Here is a 20,425-nt window from a genome sequence, read left to right on the forward strand (position 1 = left end):
ACTGGTAACACTGTTTGCCGCTTTTGATTTTGTCTCTCTGTCTGTCAACAGGTCATTTATATTATTCTGTCTTACACGTTAAAATCCAGACCACACTTCTAAAATGACCAAATTGGTATATGTAGTAACGAATTACTGAAATCTGAAAAATACGAAATTAAAAGCTATCAAAATAAAAGAAATTCTCACTGAGCACCATTTAAATGTTATCGAGTGACTCTTTTCCCCACAGAACATAAAAAAGCTACCAACAAGCTCAAAATAATTCAAGTTGGCATGATCTAAATATAGCTATTTTTGAAACTTAAACTTTTATTCGGCTCCTAAGCAACAAACTTTTAATCAAAAAAAAAAAAATCAAAAACCCTCATTACTGACTTCTAAAGAGCCACCCCTTAACATTTTTTTTATAATTATTTATAAAACAAAATAAATAAAGTTACATAATTTTGAAAAATACATAGACTATTCTCTATTAAAACAATATTAAAGGAAAATAAAATGTAAATAAAAAAGTAGTGTGCTCCTCAATCTATATTGCACAGTAACATTTTCTTGCGATTTAATCAGATATTTTTCGTTCTTAGTAAAGACCCGATTGATGTTTGTTGCTTTACCTATGATGAGCCCTTGGTATACTTAGATTCGGCCAACCTGTGTAGGGACGAGTCGCCATCACCTTGCGTCACCTGCAAAGCACCAAACACCTTAAAACCGATCTTAAATGACTATTAAAAAATAACATTTTTCAAAAATTGGTCCATAATTATATTATATAAAAAACGAACGAAACGATATGGAACTACAGTTTGTCCATGAGTAGGGGAAGATTTCGACAGACAACATCCAAATAATGACAGAAAATCATATAAAAATTTTGAACTGTCCAGATATTGGCTGACCTGTTAACTATACAGCGAAGTTGTAAATAGGTTTTTTAAAGATCTGCGTATGCTGAATACATATGCCAAATTTGAACAATTTTGGACAAAACGATTTTAAGTAATTTAAGAAAAACAGCATCTATTTTTTAATTGAAACTGAAAAGGTAACAATGCCAAACCAGGCAAATGCCAACATACCTTAAGTTATAATCCTATAATGTTGTCAATGTCAAATTGTATTTTCTAAACGTTATGCTTTTGTCTCATTCGAAGCAGTTTTAAATTATAAAAATACATTTCGAGGACACTAAGCGTATGTACTATAACGCAGCAGTGTAGACAGCACCACAAATTACAACTGACAATGATAAAATCATAGACTGACAACTTAATGTATGTTGACATTTGACTGGTTTTGCATTGTCACCTATTCAGTTTTAATTTAAAAATAGATGCATGTCTTTCATGAATTACTTAAAATTGGCTTGTCCACCATTGTTCAAATTTGGTTTGGTTTGATTTGGTTTGGCATGTGTATTGAGCATACGCAGATTTTAAAAAATCTATTTATGACCTAGCTATAAAATTAATAGGGGAGCCAATATTTGGACAGTTCAAAATTTGCATGGGATTTCCTGTTTTCCATGACGATGCACCACTCGGTATATAATAATGACTATATAGATTATACCCTATACCTGCCGTGTGTTGGAATTGAGGACGAGGCACAGACAACTAGATACACGTTCCATATATATTTCACATAAGTTCCTCTATTAGGGAAGTACTGGCGTTATGCGCAAGTCCAATATTCGGAAATTTGACTCTCGTTGATTACTTGTGACCCTGACTTGCGCAAAAACCTTCTACTTCCTTCAAAGAAACACTTATACCCCCACATTTCTTCAGAAGACTTATACAGGTTGTTAATTTGTTTATTACTCGCGGCAAGAGCTTTATGGTTGAAATATGGCAACCTCGGCCCGCTCGTCGACAGACGACGCGACGGGACGAGTCGGCAGAAAACCCTATACACTGCGTTCTCCAATGACTAAAGAATCCAAGGACAAAGAACACCCGAGAACAAATTGTGACGATGTCACCAAACAGTGCCGTAGCACATATTTTTCTTAACCTAGCTGTTTGAAGCAATATTTATATTTTTTGATAATTGTTTTGACTACGCCTATGGTGTATCATCCTAATTAATTACGAAAAAAAGGTATTAAAATGTTAACAAAAAGTACAAAACTAGTATCGACGTATAGCACATATTAAGTACATATAGATAGTTAATTGAAATTGAAGAATAATTATCGAATTCAATAAGAAAACGCTAAAAAGTTGGAGTGGACTGTTTATTTACCTATGAAACGTAACTCCTGGCTCTTTCTTATCGCTGCTGCATTTACACTTGAAAGCTGAACAACTAAACACCATTGTAATAAAGTTTATACAAAGTTTACTACACACAAACTATTAAAAATCGCTAAAATTGTCGCTGGTGACCAAATGATGACTCATTGTTTGCCACCAAAAGAAAGGTCACTAAGGTCACAAATTCTGCTGCAGCCCGTATAGGGGCGTTACATGTCCTTATATTCTTTAGTCATTGGCGTTCTCAATAAGCAGTGTTGCCATTCTGTTCCGCTATAAGTAACTGTCCAGTTAACAACCTGTATACCTACTTCACCTCGGCTTCACAAAATGCAGAATAGAGACGATATAGTCACTATTATATACGCAGAAAATACAATTTAACCGTAGTTTTCAGAACTATGTAGTGTCGCTGGCGACACTGCGAAGAACCAATGAGATTTGTACTAAAATTAAATTTGACAGCTCTTTGAATTTTGCACAAATCTCATTGGTTTTTAAGTGCTGTCAGCAACACAACATAGTATTGAGAACGTGTGCTTTAAAATGCTCGCTGGACTGACTATAGTTCTAGTTGGTAATTAAACGACTGTTTACCATTTACACAGTTACAGAAAAAAATAAGAAATACAACTTAGAACCAACTTTTATTTATAATATATATATAGAGTTATTAATTTTAGTTGTGTTAAATCGTATTAGTATCATAAGCAATTATAAGGTGGCTTAAAATATCCTTTCTGTATTTAATTTGATAACAGACTATACATATTTAGTTATCTACAAAAAGTGGACTGACTATTTTTTTTTAATGTTTCAAGTTATTTCTATTGGTGACGAATTCTGATAAAAAAAAGTTTCTTTGAAGAATTTCTCAAAGTTATACCATACAGTCGAATAAAAAACGGCGTCATAGTGGCCTTTTAACTGGTAATCGAAGATAATCTGTTTGGACCGATCCCTACATTAAAAATAAGTCAAAAATTAATTTTTTATGTCGATTTTAAATAAATTGCATATAAGGATTGGTTCCACAGAAATTATTCGATTGTCATCTGAAAGGCAACTGTGATGCCGTTTTTTCGATCATGAGGCATTTAAAGTTTTATAGTTTCTATACAGGTACTCAAAGATCCATGCCATGCATTTTTTTACAAAGTGTCACCACAACGCCATGGGAAAATAACTGACAAAAATAAAAATAAATACACTTTATTTATGTCGAAATGGTAACCTACCTAATTAGATTATTTTGCAATAATATAATTTGAACTTAGAAAGATAGTTTCATATTATGTACATGATGGAAAATATGGTAATAGCGTTGATCGATGAAATAAGAAGATGCGCAACCTTATGGACGATTTCGTGGCACAAAACCTGCCCGAGATGTAGCTGGCAACGCCGTCGCCGCTAGTCAACTTTTCCGCGATTTAGTTTAGCTCTGCGCCGCTGCGCGCTGGTAGTCTTTTACAGTGCAGAATAAATAAATACTGTACCCTAGTTCTGCTATCAGTCGTCAGAGTGGGTGGTTGTAGGAGACAGTGTTGTCAGAACTACGGATTAATCCGTAAATTTATGGATTTTGGGTACAGTACGTTAATAATACGGATTTTCTATGAACATAGTAATCACCAACCTAACCTAACAATTTAATATAATATTATATGGTTAAACAAAGAACGGCGCCAGAGTTGGCTTGGAAATGAAGATCGCTGTTATTTCACATGTAAAATATTATGTACTTAGTACCTATAAAAGAATTTTTGTTTGTAGTTTACTCCATGTTAACACGAATAAATTTTCAATACATAAACTCGGATTTTTCAACAAGATATTTTTATTTATTTTTCACAAAGATATTTTTGTCAAACGTATTACAAATATTACACATTTTAATAGGGCAACACTGTCGCTTTTAGTTCCACACCGTCTTTGATATGCCTTCGCTAGCCGAATTAGAGAAAATGAATGTTATATATGCGTTTTTATGTGTTTTTGGCCGCAGAACGAGTAGAGGCTCCGCCATACAGCGCTTGAGACGTAAGGGAAAATCAAGTCGGCCTTGTCACGAATTTGCCCATTAGGTTGCGTATCTTCCCAATTCTTTCAATCAACGGTAATAGTAACATCAATGAAATAGGAGGCAAGCATACACTAGCAAAGATAAATAGTTATTTTTATCTTACTTTCAATTAAAATTGGGGTTAGAATTAATGTTGAATAATTAAATAAATAATATATGATGAGAATGATTTAAAGTTATTTTACACCAACATATTTTCTATTTAATTTTAACTTTGACTATACCGTTTGATCATATAAAAACTTCTGAAAAACACTTGATAGATACAGATTCTTAATAAAATATCTGCTCAAGCACCTTTTTTAGAACAAAAATAAATTGTATAATAAAAATATGGATATCGAGGAACTTCTTACAGGCATAAAATATGTATAAGCATAAAAATGAATAAAACGTTTGAAAAATATTTTCTTTTGGTAAAACTAAAATCAAATCGAAAATATAGTGTAAAGAAACTCTAGAAATTCAACTAAAACAATATAAAACTGTCATTTCAACTAATGCAAATTGTTAAATGTATGAAGAGGAACTTAAAAAATTATAAACTTTTAATACAATAAATTAGGAAGAAATATATTTTACATCAATTACTATTATATCTATGTAATAAAAAATAAAAATATGTCTTAATAGTCAAAATAGGAAATATAACATTTCATATACATATAAATCGAATACAACTAGGAATAACAATAAAATAATTTAATAAACTACAAAGAAAAAAAATACATTTTAACAAAATGTGTAACTTATTTAATATAGATAAATATTTACCTCAAAAAAATTAGAATTAAAATACAACAAAATAGGTTACACAATTTTAGATTTGCATATTGCACATGCACAAAAATTTAGCAAAATTTAAAGAAAGCTAACGTCTAAGAAACTGTTATATATTTAATATAATCTATAAATTAATAATAAAGCTACATCTTGATTTAAAAACTTTAACAATACTCAATCAGTTGAGTTTAATTATTTAGGACTAGTAATTAATTTCACAGAATTCTGGCACAGCATTCAAACTATGTATTTGATATTTTTCAAATAATACATACGACCAAGAAATAAAAGGCAATTCGTTCTAAAATCTACGGAAGGGATGTCTAAAGATATTGCATGCACTAATGCCCAAAATTCAAAAAACTGCACATCTGAATCTGATTTACAAAGAAAAAATAATCAGAGAAACAATTATTTAATTTAAGATCATGGAATGGATGAGACTTAATTTAAGTCAAATATCTCTGGCGCATATAGTACCATACGATCGAAAAAAAAAACGGTGTGAGTTGGCTTGGAAATAATGATGTAATTTCCAAGCCAACTTGACACCTTTTTTTCGATTGTACGGTATATATATATAGAAACACGGCAAAAAAATCAGTCAAAAATGTAGGATTAATATAATTAATACAGTACCTATAGGTTTATTTATCATCGGCGATTCTATAAAAGAAAATAAAGATTATAAATATAATGCTTTAGGAAAAAAATCTAACAATGATTAATCGAAAGAAAAATTCACGATAGAAACCAATCACCTTCAAAGTTTTGTCTTTATTTCATTCATATTAAGATACCCGTTTTTAATGCTACAAACATAGTATAAGGAAACTAGTAGCTTTACTCCTTGTCAAATCGTTTGTTCTTTTTCTGCCACTCTATATGACCTTGTTCTCGCGTCCCGTGACCACTGACGTAGCTTTATAGTCGTGGTCTATAACTAAGCAAAGTATCGTCGTGGCACTCGCCATAGTTTCACAGAGATGTATTTAGGAAAATATGAGTTCACAATAAAATAAAACAAAAAAATTGATCATCGCGTAAAAATTTGCTTGAAAACAGAATATTTTCACATTTCGTGTAAGTAACAATTCTTCTGTATCTGAAAATGTTCTGATGGGAAGAAATGCGGAAAAAATATATAATGACATATTTTTATATTATTATCTATTTCAAAGATTTTCTACAACTTTTTTTTTTGAGAAATAGAATCACTACTTTCTCACGTAATAAAAGAATCATTTTTTAGTTATTGTTACCGAGCCCCGAAGATACCGAAAGAAACGGGAATTAATAATTTCCCGGTTCTGTGATATCTACCTCAAAAGAACCGGGAATTTACAAACTAAAAAAAATTCCAGTTTTTTGTCAAAAAAAAATGCGCAGAAAAATCCTAATATTTCTAGAGGCAACATATATCACTTCTAAAAATGTTTGTACTTATTTAAGACACACCCTGTATAGGGCGATTCACGGTTATGGTACGTTATAGCGTTTCCGGAACCGGAGCTGTTTTGCGGAACCGGGAATTTCGGTACCATGCCTCTAAGAAACCGGGATTTCCAGTTTTTTTTCGGTACTTTCGGTACTAGCAAATTTTTGTTCAATGATGGTGCAGTTCGTTAAACAGCAAGCAAGGGATGGTTGTCAAAAGTAACCTATCGATATCGAGCTTATAGTGATTTTCTTCAAGTTTATTACTGTTGCCGCAAGTTTATTTTTCATCGGGGTAGATTATCATGAGATAATGGGGTAAAATTGTTTTACAAAGGGGTAGATCTACCCCGAATGGGCATGCGTCGCGGCGTTGAATTTTTACTCTCAACGCGCGTACAGACGTTTCACTTCAAAAAACGCTGTTGTTATTTAAAAAAAAATACCTTGTCGGATGTCCAAGACACTTTAGGGTTTTTTTGAAAATAGTAATAATAATAATCATTTATTTCTCTTTTCCAATATACAAAATATACGGATACCTATTTGTAGGAACTATGCGTGTCTATGCAATTTGAAATAAAGAATTTCATTATTAACCCTATCCTAACTTTAACTTTAACGTGCTTCTTATTTGGATTTGTTTTATTTTATGGATTTTTAAATTATACTATCTATTGCCTACAAAGATGACAAGATTAAAAATAGTTGAATTTACTACAAATATTATTTGCATTGCTGGCTGCATAAGAACAATATTGCAATACATTGCTCTATTTTAAAAGTAAACATTGAACGGGGGGAAATAAAAACAGAAAAATATTTACTTAGCACTTCTACAAGACTTAATTATTACTGAAAATTAAACATTTTATGTGATGTAAAGATGTAACTAAAAAGTAATTAGCGAATAAAGTCATTATTGTAATTTACCCTAAGAATTGCTAATATACAGGGTGAGTCTTAAATAAATACAAATATTTTTAGAGCTGCTAGATATCGATAACAGAAACATATATTTCTTCATATTTTCAGAAACGTTTTTCAAATAAGTCCAAAATAACCATGGTAAAATCAGAGAATAAAATGAACAGGCAGTTCTAAAAAGTTTTCGAAAAATATACAGGGAAATTTAAAAGAAAATGCACGATTTTCAATATCTTTTTTGGCGAAAAAACCTCATAGACGGTTCCTGCGGTCGAAATATACTACTCCTGAAAATATTTGCACTTATTTAAGACTCGCCCTCTATAATCATACAAAGCAGGCTTGATAAAAAAAAACTTTAGTTATACTGTATCTAAAGTTAAATTACAGTTTTTGGCGTGTAATCTTCAAATATAGATTTAATGTATCAAAGAGCCCATTTTTTTTAAATATTATATTTTTACAAATGAATCATATAATTGAAATTTTCATAAAGTCAAGATATCATGTGAAAGGTGAATGTCTAAAATCATACTACATAAGATATAATGTATTACAAAACACAAAATAATAAATATATCTAGTTAAAGTATATAACAAATCATATATCAAAATTTGACTATAAATAGTTAGTAAAATATATTAAGTACATGCTGGTTGCCTGCACCCACTGTACATATTTTTAAATGTAAAAATTTTAATAAAAATAAATTAAAAAGCCTCATACTGCATAAATGCATTTTTTGAGCAATCAAATGATAGGATATATGTAGTCCTTTATCATATTTATAGTATTAGTTATGAAACCCACTAAGTTTAAATTTCATAGAAATTTTAGTACATATATTTAAAATACGCATATTTACTACATATAAATATAATGGTCGATTATACCTGTCATTTTTATATTAATTAAAATAAATATTTCATATATATTTAGCTACCAATTTTAAAATAGCTGTTTAATACCACTCATTATGGTACTCCAAAATCTATAACCAGAAATGTTCTTTATGTACAAATATAATATTTCTAAATTGCTATATAACTCGGTTTCTCAATAAAAGAAACTCTAAAAAATTGAAAAACACTTTGACTTGCTTTTAAACTGAAAATATAATCTCATAATAAAAACACAAAATGTATTAAATCGATACACGCATCTAGGTGCGTTAAATCTGAGATCGGAAAGAGTTATGAATAAATTTAAGATATTGGCGAAAATCGTTTAGCAAGAGAATGTACAGGGGTTTCAGAGATATTTAGAGCGCTACCTAAAGACGTACCTATTAAGCGGCCCATACATTATCAAACAAATTGCGCAACAAAGCAATGCGCAACGTTGCGTTGCACAACTGATTCAGCGGTCCATACATTATCAAACAAGTTGCGCAACAAAGCGATGCGCAACGTTACGTTGCACAACTGCATTAAAAAACTGCACTTGGTAAAATTTTGATCAAACTTTTTATTAAAAGTTGTGATTTGTTCGAGTAACAATCGTGTCCTTAATTGCAATTGCGTCAATTATTATCGTATATACCCTAGATGATGTCGATGATACAAAAAAAAAACGAAAAAGATAACAAAGAATTTGGATGAAACAAAAATATTGCACAACGAAGCGCAACACACACATACACTACAGAACGCGTTGCGCAAACAGTCCTGTTGCACAAAAGAATTCAAACATTCTTAAAACTTATCAACCAATTGCGCAACGCATCAAACATTACCATAAGCGGCCCATACATTATCAAACAAATTGCGCAACAACGCGATGCGCAACGCTGCGTTGCACAACTGATTCAGCGGTCCATACACTATCAAACAAGTTGCGCAACAAAGCGATGCGCAACGTTCCGTTGCAAAACTGCATCACCCGTGCACTTAGTAAAATGTTAATCAAACTCTTTATTAAAAGTTGTGCATTGTTTGGAAACAATCATGTCCTCAATTGCCATTGCGGCAATTATTATCGTATATACCCTAGATGATGTCGATGATACCAAAAAACGAAAAAGAAAACAAAGAATTTGGATGAAAGAACTAAAATATTGCACAACGAAGCGCAACACACACATACACTACACAACGCGTTGCGCAAAAGTCCTGTTGCGCAAAAGAATTCAAACATTCTTGAAAGTCATCAAACAATTGCACAATGCATCAAACACTACCATAGATTGGCAACTCGTTGCGCAACAGCCTGCGTTGCGTAATTTGTTTGATAATGTATGGGCCGCTTTAGAAGGTAGTAAAAAACGTTAAATCTAGGAGTAAACAATCTGATATACCGATCTGGTCATCGAAACAGCGTGGTCTGTATTTTAGTGCATGCGACAGAGATATACTCTGTTTTTTTTCTCAGGTAAGATTTCGACAGACGATGACAGAAAAAAAGCAGATGACGTCCCATACCAATCTATTTATTTTACTAAAAAAAGTTTCTAATAATGTTTAAGTTAACTATGGATGGGTTTAAATATAAATCCGTCATGCGTTGTCTCTTGTTGTTTTTAACCAGTTTTATTGGTTTATTTCAAAAATGACAGATCGTATTTCAATTTTATTGGTTTGACTGAACGATGAACGACAAACGGACGCCGATGTGTATGAACTCGCCTTTAGATTTTTGACGCTTGTCAAAGTCTTGCCAAATTAGAGGTTATAATTTTGTGTCAACTTTTGTCAAATACCCTGCGTTTTGGAAAATGATGCATTTTGATTCGTGTTATTACGTGTGTTTTGTGTCTTTTGAAGTCAAGTGGAGGAAAAATCGAGTGAAAATTAACTGTAGACCCAGAGCACAGTTTATGGTTAATACTCGCTGCCCAGGCAGAAAGTCTTATACACCAATAAAGTTACCATCAATAAAGTTCGTATACCATCTCGTCCTGGATAAGTGCATTTCGCATATGGTAGAAGGACCATACTAAACACATACTAAAAACTGGAGTAGCTGTAAAATATCGACATTACACGATAGGTAAATAATGGATTTTAGTACTGCAGAAAAATAATGTCAAAAGGTACTGGTTTGAAAAAATTACGATTAAAGTTAATTAATCAACCTTTAAGGTATAAAATTTGGTAAGTGTTATTAATAATAAAATAGTTTGTTTTATTTATGTTGTTTTATTTGTTCCTGCGGAATATTACAAATGTATTTGTACATATTATAAGTTATATTGATAAATATAATCATAAATACGGGAAGTTTCATGAAGCTTGAAAGTAAGAAATATTTTTTTTATATTTTTTTGGTATGTGGTGTTCTTGTTTGTTTTGTATTAACACATACCTGTCGTTTTTTGTTAAATAAAATAACTCGATTAGATTTTTTCCGTTTTATACAGTTTTTTTCATAATATTTTAAAGTTTGTCAGTCAACGTGTCTAGAAAAAAACTATTTTTATGATTAGGCTATTGAGGATCAGAAAATGACCACAATAAAATTGAAAAGGTCGCAGTGGAACAAGTTGATAGCCGCTTCGAAGAATCTAAGTTTGCTGGACTCGCTCTAAATATCTCTAAACACCCTGTATATCTTCAGAAACGAGTTATCATGCTTCATCGGGAGGAGGAGGTGGGGGAATATCAGTAGGAGGTGCATCCAGAGGCAAAGGCGGAGGATTGAACACATGCACGCTTCCAGGCGGTTGATACATTTCTTGATAGATGTATCCAGGAAAGTATCCCGGATTATACATAAACGTCGGAGGAGGTACGTTCATATTTAACATACTGGGCGGAGGCATTTGGAAGGGATTAAAGGACATGGGAGGCGGAGGCACAGACGGATACGACATGGCGCTTGGATTTTGGGAATGAGTTTGTGGATGGTAGTTCATATGTCTCGGAGGCGGAGGATGGCGCATTTGAGAGTTATGCGCATACCTAGGCGCATTATACGACCCTCGGTGGCTTTTGCCATGATACGGAACTTTGTTAGGAGGCATGGAATAATTATCGTACCCATTAGGTCTCGGCTGCTTGGGATAAGTTTGTTTATGAACACTAACGTGAAGTTCTTTGTTTAAAATTTTAGCGTGATCGTTTGATGTTAAATTTTGTTCGTTAGAACTATTCGGCTCTGATATATTACTTGTACTTACATTAACTACGCTAACAGACTGAATAGTAGTATCAGTTTTCGGACTTAATGACGTCGAAAATACAGATGCAGAATTTTGAACTTTTGAGGCATTTTCACATAATGTATCTAACGAACTATTTAAGGAACTTGGTTCAGTATAATTGTTATTTTTTTCGATTTCTTCTTGAATTGGTGATACAATAGGTGAGAGTTTCTTAGGGATTTTCTCATTTACATCGTCATAACTATCGCTACTTATAAGGGTAGTGGTATCTAACTCATTATCATTACTATGTGGGACATTTGGGCTTACCTTATTGTACGACGGCCGTCCGTTCTGTTTCGAATCTTTGTGACTAATTTTCGCCATCTTGGAAGGTGCAGGTTGGGCAGGCGAAAGACGCTCCCGGTCACGCTTTCGACTCGAATTCGTGCTGCTAGTAACCGATATGTCCAGTGAGGATCCAAGGCCACCGCCACTGGTATTGCAGTTAGTAATCACTTCTTTTGGTATTTTAATTTTCAAACCTACAATTATTTAGGATATTAAAAAAACAATTGAGTTAAAACATTTGTTTACCTCCAGAACTTGGCTGTGGTAAAGATTGATTGATTTTATCTTTGGGAATCTTGATCTTCAGTCCCTCGTTTAAAGGTTGTATTTTATCCTTTTGAATCTTAATTTTTATAGGCTCACTAACTAAAGGTTGAGTTTCTGGCGCTTCTTTCTTTTCTTTATGCTTGTGCTTCTCCTTTTCTTTATCTTTATGTTTGCGCCTTCTTTCTTTGTCATCTTTACTCTTTTCCCTGTCTTTGTGTTTATGCTTCTCTTTCTTCTTTTTACTTTTATGATGATGGTGTTCCTTTTCTTTCTGTTCTACCGGTAAAACTGACAGATTATTTGGCTCGACCGACTCGGTCTTAATAGAGGTAGAAGCAACGCCGGGCAAATGAGAATTTGTCGCTGCCTCTTTGAGTAGATTGCTGATAATAGTAGGGTTCGTCTCAAGACCGTTTACTATCGTGTTTTGACAATTTATCGAATCCTTTACAGGACTAGCGGGTTCGATCTTTATTTCCGATTTTATGGGGAAATTACGGGAGCTGTGATCCTCTTTCTTTACTTGCGTGCTGTCAGTATTGTGGATATTACTAACCCCTATGGTATTATACTGCCTTAACGTTTCAAAGCCTTCAACTTGGTCTATCTTCTTCATTGTAGGTCGCAGCTCTGGTTCCGAACTACTGGAGTAATTCCTATTTCTAGAACTCTGTACACTTGGGGGAGAAGTGATTGGAGATAAGGCGGTCAGATTATTAAGAGACATATGGGTTAGAGGTTCAGCCTTTTCAGATTTCACTTGCGGTGGAGTCTTTTCGGGGGAGAATAAACTAGGGCGCTTGATCACCGCCGGGGTTGGGATTTCTTCCTTAATAGTAACAGTCTCAGTCTTAATTTTAACCTCATGTTCATGAGAGGGAAGCTTATTGTAGGATCCATTCGTGTTTCCATTATAATGTGGTTTGAGGTGCGCGCCAGCCTGGGAGCTGCTCGATTTCGGGACGGACTTATTATCTAAATTAAAAGGCGACTTAATTTTCTGCGAGGTAGAACTTGAAGATTTCAGATAAGCACTATTTTTATCGTAACTAGAACTCAAATGTTTTTTAATGTTATCGGTTTCCGATTTTATGTGAGTCTTTTGTTGCTCCTCGTACCGACGCATTAGTTCTTGCTTCGACGCGGACTTTGGATCGATCCTAGGCCTGTTAGGGTCTATTCGTTGTCGCACATCAGAATAACTATTTAAATTGTTTAGTTCGGTTTGAGCGTTAGGTTTAAGTAACAGATCACGTTTTAGAAGTTCTTTATCACTGCGCACCGTAACCGATTCTTTTACGTGTTCGCGGCTGGGATCGTGAAGAGTCGGTAGACCGAAGGATGGTTCCTTTGATGCTTCTCTCAATATGTCCCTTGGTTCGGTTCTAGTGGGAGGGATACCAGCACTGCTAGACGGCCTAGAATGGGGCTTCATTTTCTGATCCATGAGCGGTCGTTCTGATCTATGATGGTGATGAGGTAGCGTTATTCCACTCATGTGAGCTATTTTCTCTTTTTCTTTTCTCTCCCTGTATTCCCGTTCTTTTTGTTCTTGAGTTTTGTGACCACTTGACGACGGATCATGTGGTCTTGACCTGTGTTTATGCGGGTCATCACCTAAAAACCCTATGAATTTAGTCATAGGTTACACAAGTATAAAAACAAAAACACAACCTTTGTAATCTAGAGCCCGCTGAATACTGCCCTCCGGTTTTTTGTCTTGATCCTAAAATTAAAAACAAACTCAAATATTTTACAAAACTATTAACTTTGTAATAGGAAAATGATCTTACGTTAGGACTACTGAAACTCTCTTGTTTGGCTGTAATTTTCTCTTTTAACCTAGAAGGACAATTTTCAAAAATAACTAAAAATTCACTAGTCAACTGCTCCAATAGTTCAGCTGTCACAGTTGGATCCACATAGGTAAACCATTCCTTTTTTTCGTTTGATAAGGGTATCTCCCAATTGGACCATTTACACGCAAGTAATATACAAAAGCATGCTACTACAGTGGGTTTATATTGAATACACATCGTTGTAAGATGCAAACTAAAACACATAGAAATATATTATGAATTATTACTACTTAACATCCAGGTATACTATAGCCTATCCAACGTAGTGATGGGAAAAACCGATTAATTTCAATAATCGAGTACTCGAGTATCAAGCGATTGCAATAACCGAGTGATCACTCGAGCGAAATATCACTCGTATTTAAAAATACGGTTTTCAGCCGTCCGTGGCTTGTTGTAAGTACTCGTTAACGCCAAGCAGTAAGTTGCGTGCGCAGGGCACATATTCTTTCGGTAATGAACGGCAGGTAGTAAGCGGCGAGCGATTCGCTTGATTTAGTATTTAGTTTATTTCATGTTTATTTCGAAGCATTGTCGATGTAGGTCGTAAAATTTTGTCCCTCAGATACGCAACGGATAAATATACCGGGTACGTTTCAAAAGTGGCCCACCCCTATAATTTTTTTATTTTTTTCAGATAAAATAACGAGATTTGGTATGTTAGTATATGACAAATTAGGATTGATTGATGTATTCAATTGTTTTCGGCCACTTCCGGTTTCACCGAAAATGACTACGACGAGGGGTGTCTCACTCGAGTAAAAAATGTACACGTACTGCCAAAATATCCTTCCACTGCTAAGCGACTGCCAATGACTATGTAGAAGACTGCCTATGACTACCATGTAATTATTATAGGCGACTGCCATAAGACTGCCAATGACTGCCAGCGACTGCCAAGAAAATGTACAGGTAATTCCAATAGTGAGACACCCCTCGGACTACGACTTTTGATTTTTAAATCGCACCCTCGGTATTTTTTACTTTATTCGGTAGAAAATGACACTCTGAATAGAATGACATATCACTTTTGACATTTTCGGATATGGTTTATTTGAAATTGTAACATGCGGTTCATAACGACAATTTCACTCGAAGTTCCAAGTGTGTGGTATCAAATTATTCGTAAAAAAATTCTTTTTCGAAATATGCTAATGAGCCACCCTCGTTCCATTTGAAAAAATTTGAGATATGGTCAAAAATACGATTTGGGCATCTTTTAACCGGCCAGGGAAAGGACACTAAAAACATTAGACGATCAAATCTATTTTTCCAATTAATTGAAGGCTCCTTGATTAAAAATTTGTGTTTTTAACACAGCCATGGCACTATAGATTGAATTTTAAAATACAATTTGTTTTTGAGCGAATATGTCAAAAGTTGACATATGATACGTCATTCTATTAGAATGTCATTTTCTATCGAATAAAGTCAAAAAAATACCGAGGGTGTCAATTAAAAATCAAAAGTTGTAATCATTTCCGGTGAAACAGGAAGTGACAGAAAACAATTGAATACGTCAATCAATCCTAATTTATGTCATATACTAACATACCCAATCTTATTTTTTATCTAAAAAAATAAAAAAGTTATAGGGGCGAGTCACTTTTTCGACGCACCCGGTATATACGGCGTCGCGTCGTATAAATTTGCTACCTGCAATGTATGTAGAAAATTCGCTCGGCTTTTTATCGAGTATGTCACATTAAAATCGGGTTTCAATTTATTTCATTCTAGGATCGCTTGCGTTCGTCGCCTGGTACTCGTCACTTGCATCGCTCGTTCATAATCGAGCGATGTCGGTTATTTCAATAATCGAGTACTCGAGCGAATTTTCGCTCGAGTGATCCCATCACTAATCCAACGACTCAGTGAAGAAGATTTGGACAGACGATATCCAAAAAAATTCAGAAAATACGATTTGCTTGTTAATTAAAATAACAGACACAAATGTCACTATCAGGGATTCTTCCGTTGGACAGACTATATTAAATTATAAAAAAATATACATTGAATTGAATAAGAATTAGGTATAATCTGATATATAAAAATCGTGTTTTCAATAATAAAAAAAAACAAACAAATTACACAAGGTCGTATATTCTTTTGCTGGCCTGACTATAACTTTTTTTTAACTGTTATAGGCTTGGCGCATTTCAACCGATTTTTAAAATTACGAGCAGCGCTCAGTACGGCAGAAATCACAACTTCCCGACACTGTATTTTATTTCATAAAGCCCCGGTTACTGTTCATGATAATTGCATTGAAATAATACTGAAATTGTGACAATGTCCTAATTTTAAGTATTTTGATTTTTACTAGGGTAATTGTGAAGTATGTGTGACGTAACGCTGTTTCGGGCAACACTTTGTGTTGTGACAATTTCAAATGATAATAAAATTGCCGAAAAATGTCAACAAGAAAAGAAGGACGTAATTGCGTGGTTGTTGGGTGCAATATCACTCAATACAACTCTCCCAGAACAATATTTTACAACTTCCCAGCTTTACCACAGATTTGATCAAAAGCAAAAAATGGATTCAGGCAGTTTGACGGAACAAGTGTGTAAACAAAGAGCTTTATTATATAATCAAAACATTAAATAGGCATTACATAATCAAAACATTAAATAGGCATGTACTATGAGGATAAAATATAATTTAAACAATATTAAGGGTATACTTATTTTTAATCAGCAAGTGATTAAATTTTTTATGAACGTCCTTTAAAATTATATACCTTTAAAAAATTTGTTAGTCCAGATAGCCTCAGTTATGCCCCAACTAGAAAAATTGGTGCATAGTTGAAGTATCCGGCGTGACATTATTCATTTAAAAAGTTCAATTAGCTTAAATAATAAACTATAATTCACATTAGACGAAGGATAGAAAGAAGAAGATATCAAACGATTTCCTTTTTTTTTATTTTTTTTTAGTATTTTCCCAAATTGCATTTAATACTTTTTAAATAATATTATAACAATTTTTTTTTCGTGTACTCGCTATTTAATTAATGTATTTGTATAACTCGGTTGTTTACGGGATTCACCGATGGTGGCAGCACTAGCGGGGAATGCACTAAGCCTATACATATTAATTTTGACGTTTAGTGCATTTAACTCTTTAATTTTAACTTGAACACTGTTTGGTTTATCCAAGGGTATCATCAAACAACACTAAGGAAAATTTTGCTTACCTGTTACTAGCCATAAAATATGAAGTTTGAGCTAAATCTTTACTAGCTCTAACCAAATGACAACATCTTACAACATATGTATGCGGATGATCTATGGCCACATCGAAACCCAATGTCTGTAGTAGAACGTTTTCATTGAATACCAAATCTTGCGACTGGGCGATATATCTATAACACAAAAAATATTGTATAAAATATATAATTAACGCTTTACTTTTTACATACCTTTCAGAATTGATGTCAAACGCAGAATCCCTAGGGTTCTTGCATATGTTGGCTACTCTAATGACGTATTCTAATTTTCTAGGTTGTTCTTCTACTTTGGCGGCTAAGAATAGAGCTGCCGCTGCCATTTGGTACCATGGGAAGTCAGTGAAGGAGTGAAATACATAAAATCGATGCATGTATACAATTGCAGTGTTAATACATAACTGTGATCTATATAAAAGCTATTAAGGAAATACTTCTTTTCATGTAAAATTTACAAATATAAATACACATTTTATTAAAAGGCATGTCCAGCAGTAGTCTTTAAATCAATTTGTAGTATATGAGCAAGTCCACTTTTGAGCTGTTGCAATAGCAAATTTTTACATCTTATCAAGAAGCACAATATCTAACCGAGGATCTAAGGAAAACTACGAATATTAGACATATACAGGGCGACCCTGGCTTTATAATTTGTTATGTTTATTAAAATTCTCATTCCAAAAGTACCGTATGATCGAATAAAAACGGCGTCAGCGATGGCTATGAAATGACAATCGATGACATTTCCCATATAAATTTACATATAAAATGACAGCGATCTTCATTTCATAGCCATCGCTGACGCCGTTTTTTTTCGATCATACGGTACCACGATGTCATAATTTTTATTGAGTGGTTTTTAAACTATGATTACTTCTGCACTAAAAGCAAATTTAAAGCTCTCCCAAAATATGATATTCTTAATATTCTTTAATTGGAAATATTTTGCATCATTTTCATAACGAGGATACTAAAATACACTATATTACTGTATGACATATACAGGGTAAGTTAGAACTTATTTTATATCAATTAAAACGTCTTCAATTCTCAATTTTTGCTGTAGATAGGCATGTCACTATTAATGATAAACGGCTAGTAGTAAAAAAAGCTAGATAAATCCTGCTATATACGTCAATGAACGTCAGATGTGTGAGTATATCGATTGTTGCGAATACCATGGACGGCTCATCGAACAAACATCTCAGTTATGGAGGAACTGAAAATTGAGACACGTCTGATTACCTCGATTGTTGATTTAGTCAATCCTCCGATATTTTGGCCATATTGCTAGGAGTGGCACCTCAATTGAGAGACTGATGGTGGAGGGGAAGGTAGAAGGAAGACGATCACGTGGAAGGCCACCTAAGAGGTGGGTAGACCAAGTCAAAACCCTAGTGGGCCACAACCTTCCCGAAGCCTCACATATGTCGCAGTGTCGAACAATTTGGTCCGAGGAAGTGAGGGGAATCAACACATGATGTCACCATACTCTCAGTTTGCTCTCACGTAGGGTGAAGGACTGAAGAGAGAGAAGAACGTCAAGCACACATTCACCTTGTCGGGTCTGAGGACATGCACAAGTAGCAACAAAACGGCAATCGCTTTAAATATTTGGACTGGCCCTCTTAAGGAGTACTGGGATGAAAGAAACGGCTAAGAATAAAGCTGCAGCTTTAACGACCTAAAGAAATTTTGCGTGTATGTATATACTCCAATAACGATGACATTTTTGACGATGTCCAGAAGCATGTCTTCGCACTCCAAAAATCCTAAAGAATAACCAGACATTGCCACCTTCAAAAAATGAAGGTAACTTAACAGAGAATCGAAACACTAATACGAGACGATTCAGGAGGTAATATGCGATTGACTGGCTCTATTGTCGATCAGAGAGTGCATTCGGTATACAGTTCGGCCTATTGTAGCCTTACCACTACCTTCTTTACAAAATTAGGTTGTCAGGTGGTTTAAACGAAGTGCGTCACCTGGGGGAGGACCTACAAGGGGTCCAATAGTACTTTGCTTGGTCCAATAATTGTACTCTCCCCGTCAACAGAACAGATAGGATTCTACCTATTTAAAATATATTTCGATGATTATCCATATAACTGAGCAATTTTTTAAGTAAGAAATTAAAGTTAGTTAATTGCTTTGGCGGATTTTGAAAGAAGGTGTTAACAGCTACCTCTGATTTCAACAGCGCATACATCATTGTAATCATATATCAGTTTTGTCTCATTACCGCTAGACATAGGCTCAAAGATGCAACGTTAAAATTGCCAAAATTACAAAAACAAAATTGAACTCAATTAGAACCTAAATAACCCCAATTTGTTTTGCGATTTTAATTATTTTAACGTTGCCTTGCTGCTAGCATAATACTCGTAGTAAGTTAGTAGCATTTTTTCCAAAATCAGTAAACTGCAGCACTTTATTATAAAACTTTTTGATCAAACTGCTACGGAAAATTCGAAATTAGGAAATAGTTTAATTTCATGACATCATATCTTTTGCAAAAGGATTCCATAATACTGTAACCTACGATCATAGAAAGACAGACGAGTAATCGGCAGCACTTGATCGTAAAACCTTTTGATCACACTATTACAAAAATCCATAAATTGAAGAATATTTTACCTTCTTGTCGTTACTGCCTTTGGGACAGTGTTTCATAATTCTGGGACAGACAATTGTAGAAGGATAGACGAGAAAAATGCAGAATTTGATCATATTGTTACAAAATTCAATAAATTTGGAGAATATTTTTAGTGCACACATGTGTAGTCACACATCACTGCCTTTGCAACAGCATTCTAGAATTCTGTGACCTAAAGTCAAAGGACAGAAGGGTAATCGGTAGCACTTGATTATAAAGCTTTTTGATCGCATTGTTACAAAAATCCATACATAGAAAAATATTTTACAGTCTTGCCGGTACCGCCTTTGCGACAGTGTTTTAGAGTCCTCGGCCAGACAATTGCAGAACTTGATCATAAAACATTTTGATCGCATTCTAATATACATATTGTTATGAAAAATCCATAAATTGAGGTATATTTCATCCTTTAGGTATCACCCTCTTTGCGACAGCGTTCCACAATTTTGTGACTTACAATCAGAAGGATAGACGAGTAAGAAGCAGA

The 20,425-nt window shown here is 33.9% G+C and overlaps 1 protein-coding gene across 1 annotated transcript in view; it reads right to left on the minus strand.

Moving 5' to 3' along the window:
- The window catches only part of LOC115889772 (cyclin-T1), a 27,123-nt gene continuing 6,698 nt past the window's right edge, over positions 1 to 20,425 (minus strand). Inside the window, exons 2-8 of the mRNA XM_030909846.1 lie at positions 17,475 to 17,687; positions 17,250 to 17,417; positions 13,988 to 14,246; positions 13,869 to 13,920; positions 12,174 to 13,811; positions 11,907 to 12,121; positions 1 to 689 (exon numbers count right to left, since the gene is read on the minus strand). Coding sequence (XP_030765706.1) covers positions 618 to 689; positions 11,907 to 12,121; positions 12,174 to 13,811; positions 13,869 to 13,920; positions 13,988 to 14,246; positions 17,250 to 17,417; positions 17,475 to 17,687 — 2,617 coding nt within the window. The 3' untranslated portion in view covers positions 1 to 617. The remainder of the gene's footprint in view (positions 690 to 11,906; positions 12,122 to 12,173; positions 13,812 to 13,868; positions 13,921 to 13,987; positions 14,247 to 17,249; positions 17,418 to 17,474; positions 17,688 to 20,425) is intronic.

Source organism: Sitophilus oryzae, unplaced genomic scaffold (assembly GCF_002938485.1).
Source record: "Sitophilus oryzae breed Bouriz unplaced genomic scaffold, Soryzae_2.0 scaffold_847_pilon_pilon, whole genome shotgun sequence".
Lineage (NCBI taxonomy): Eukaryota > Metazoa > Arthropoda > Insecta > Coleoptera > Curculionidae > Sitophilus > Sitophilus oryzae.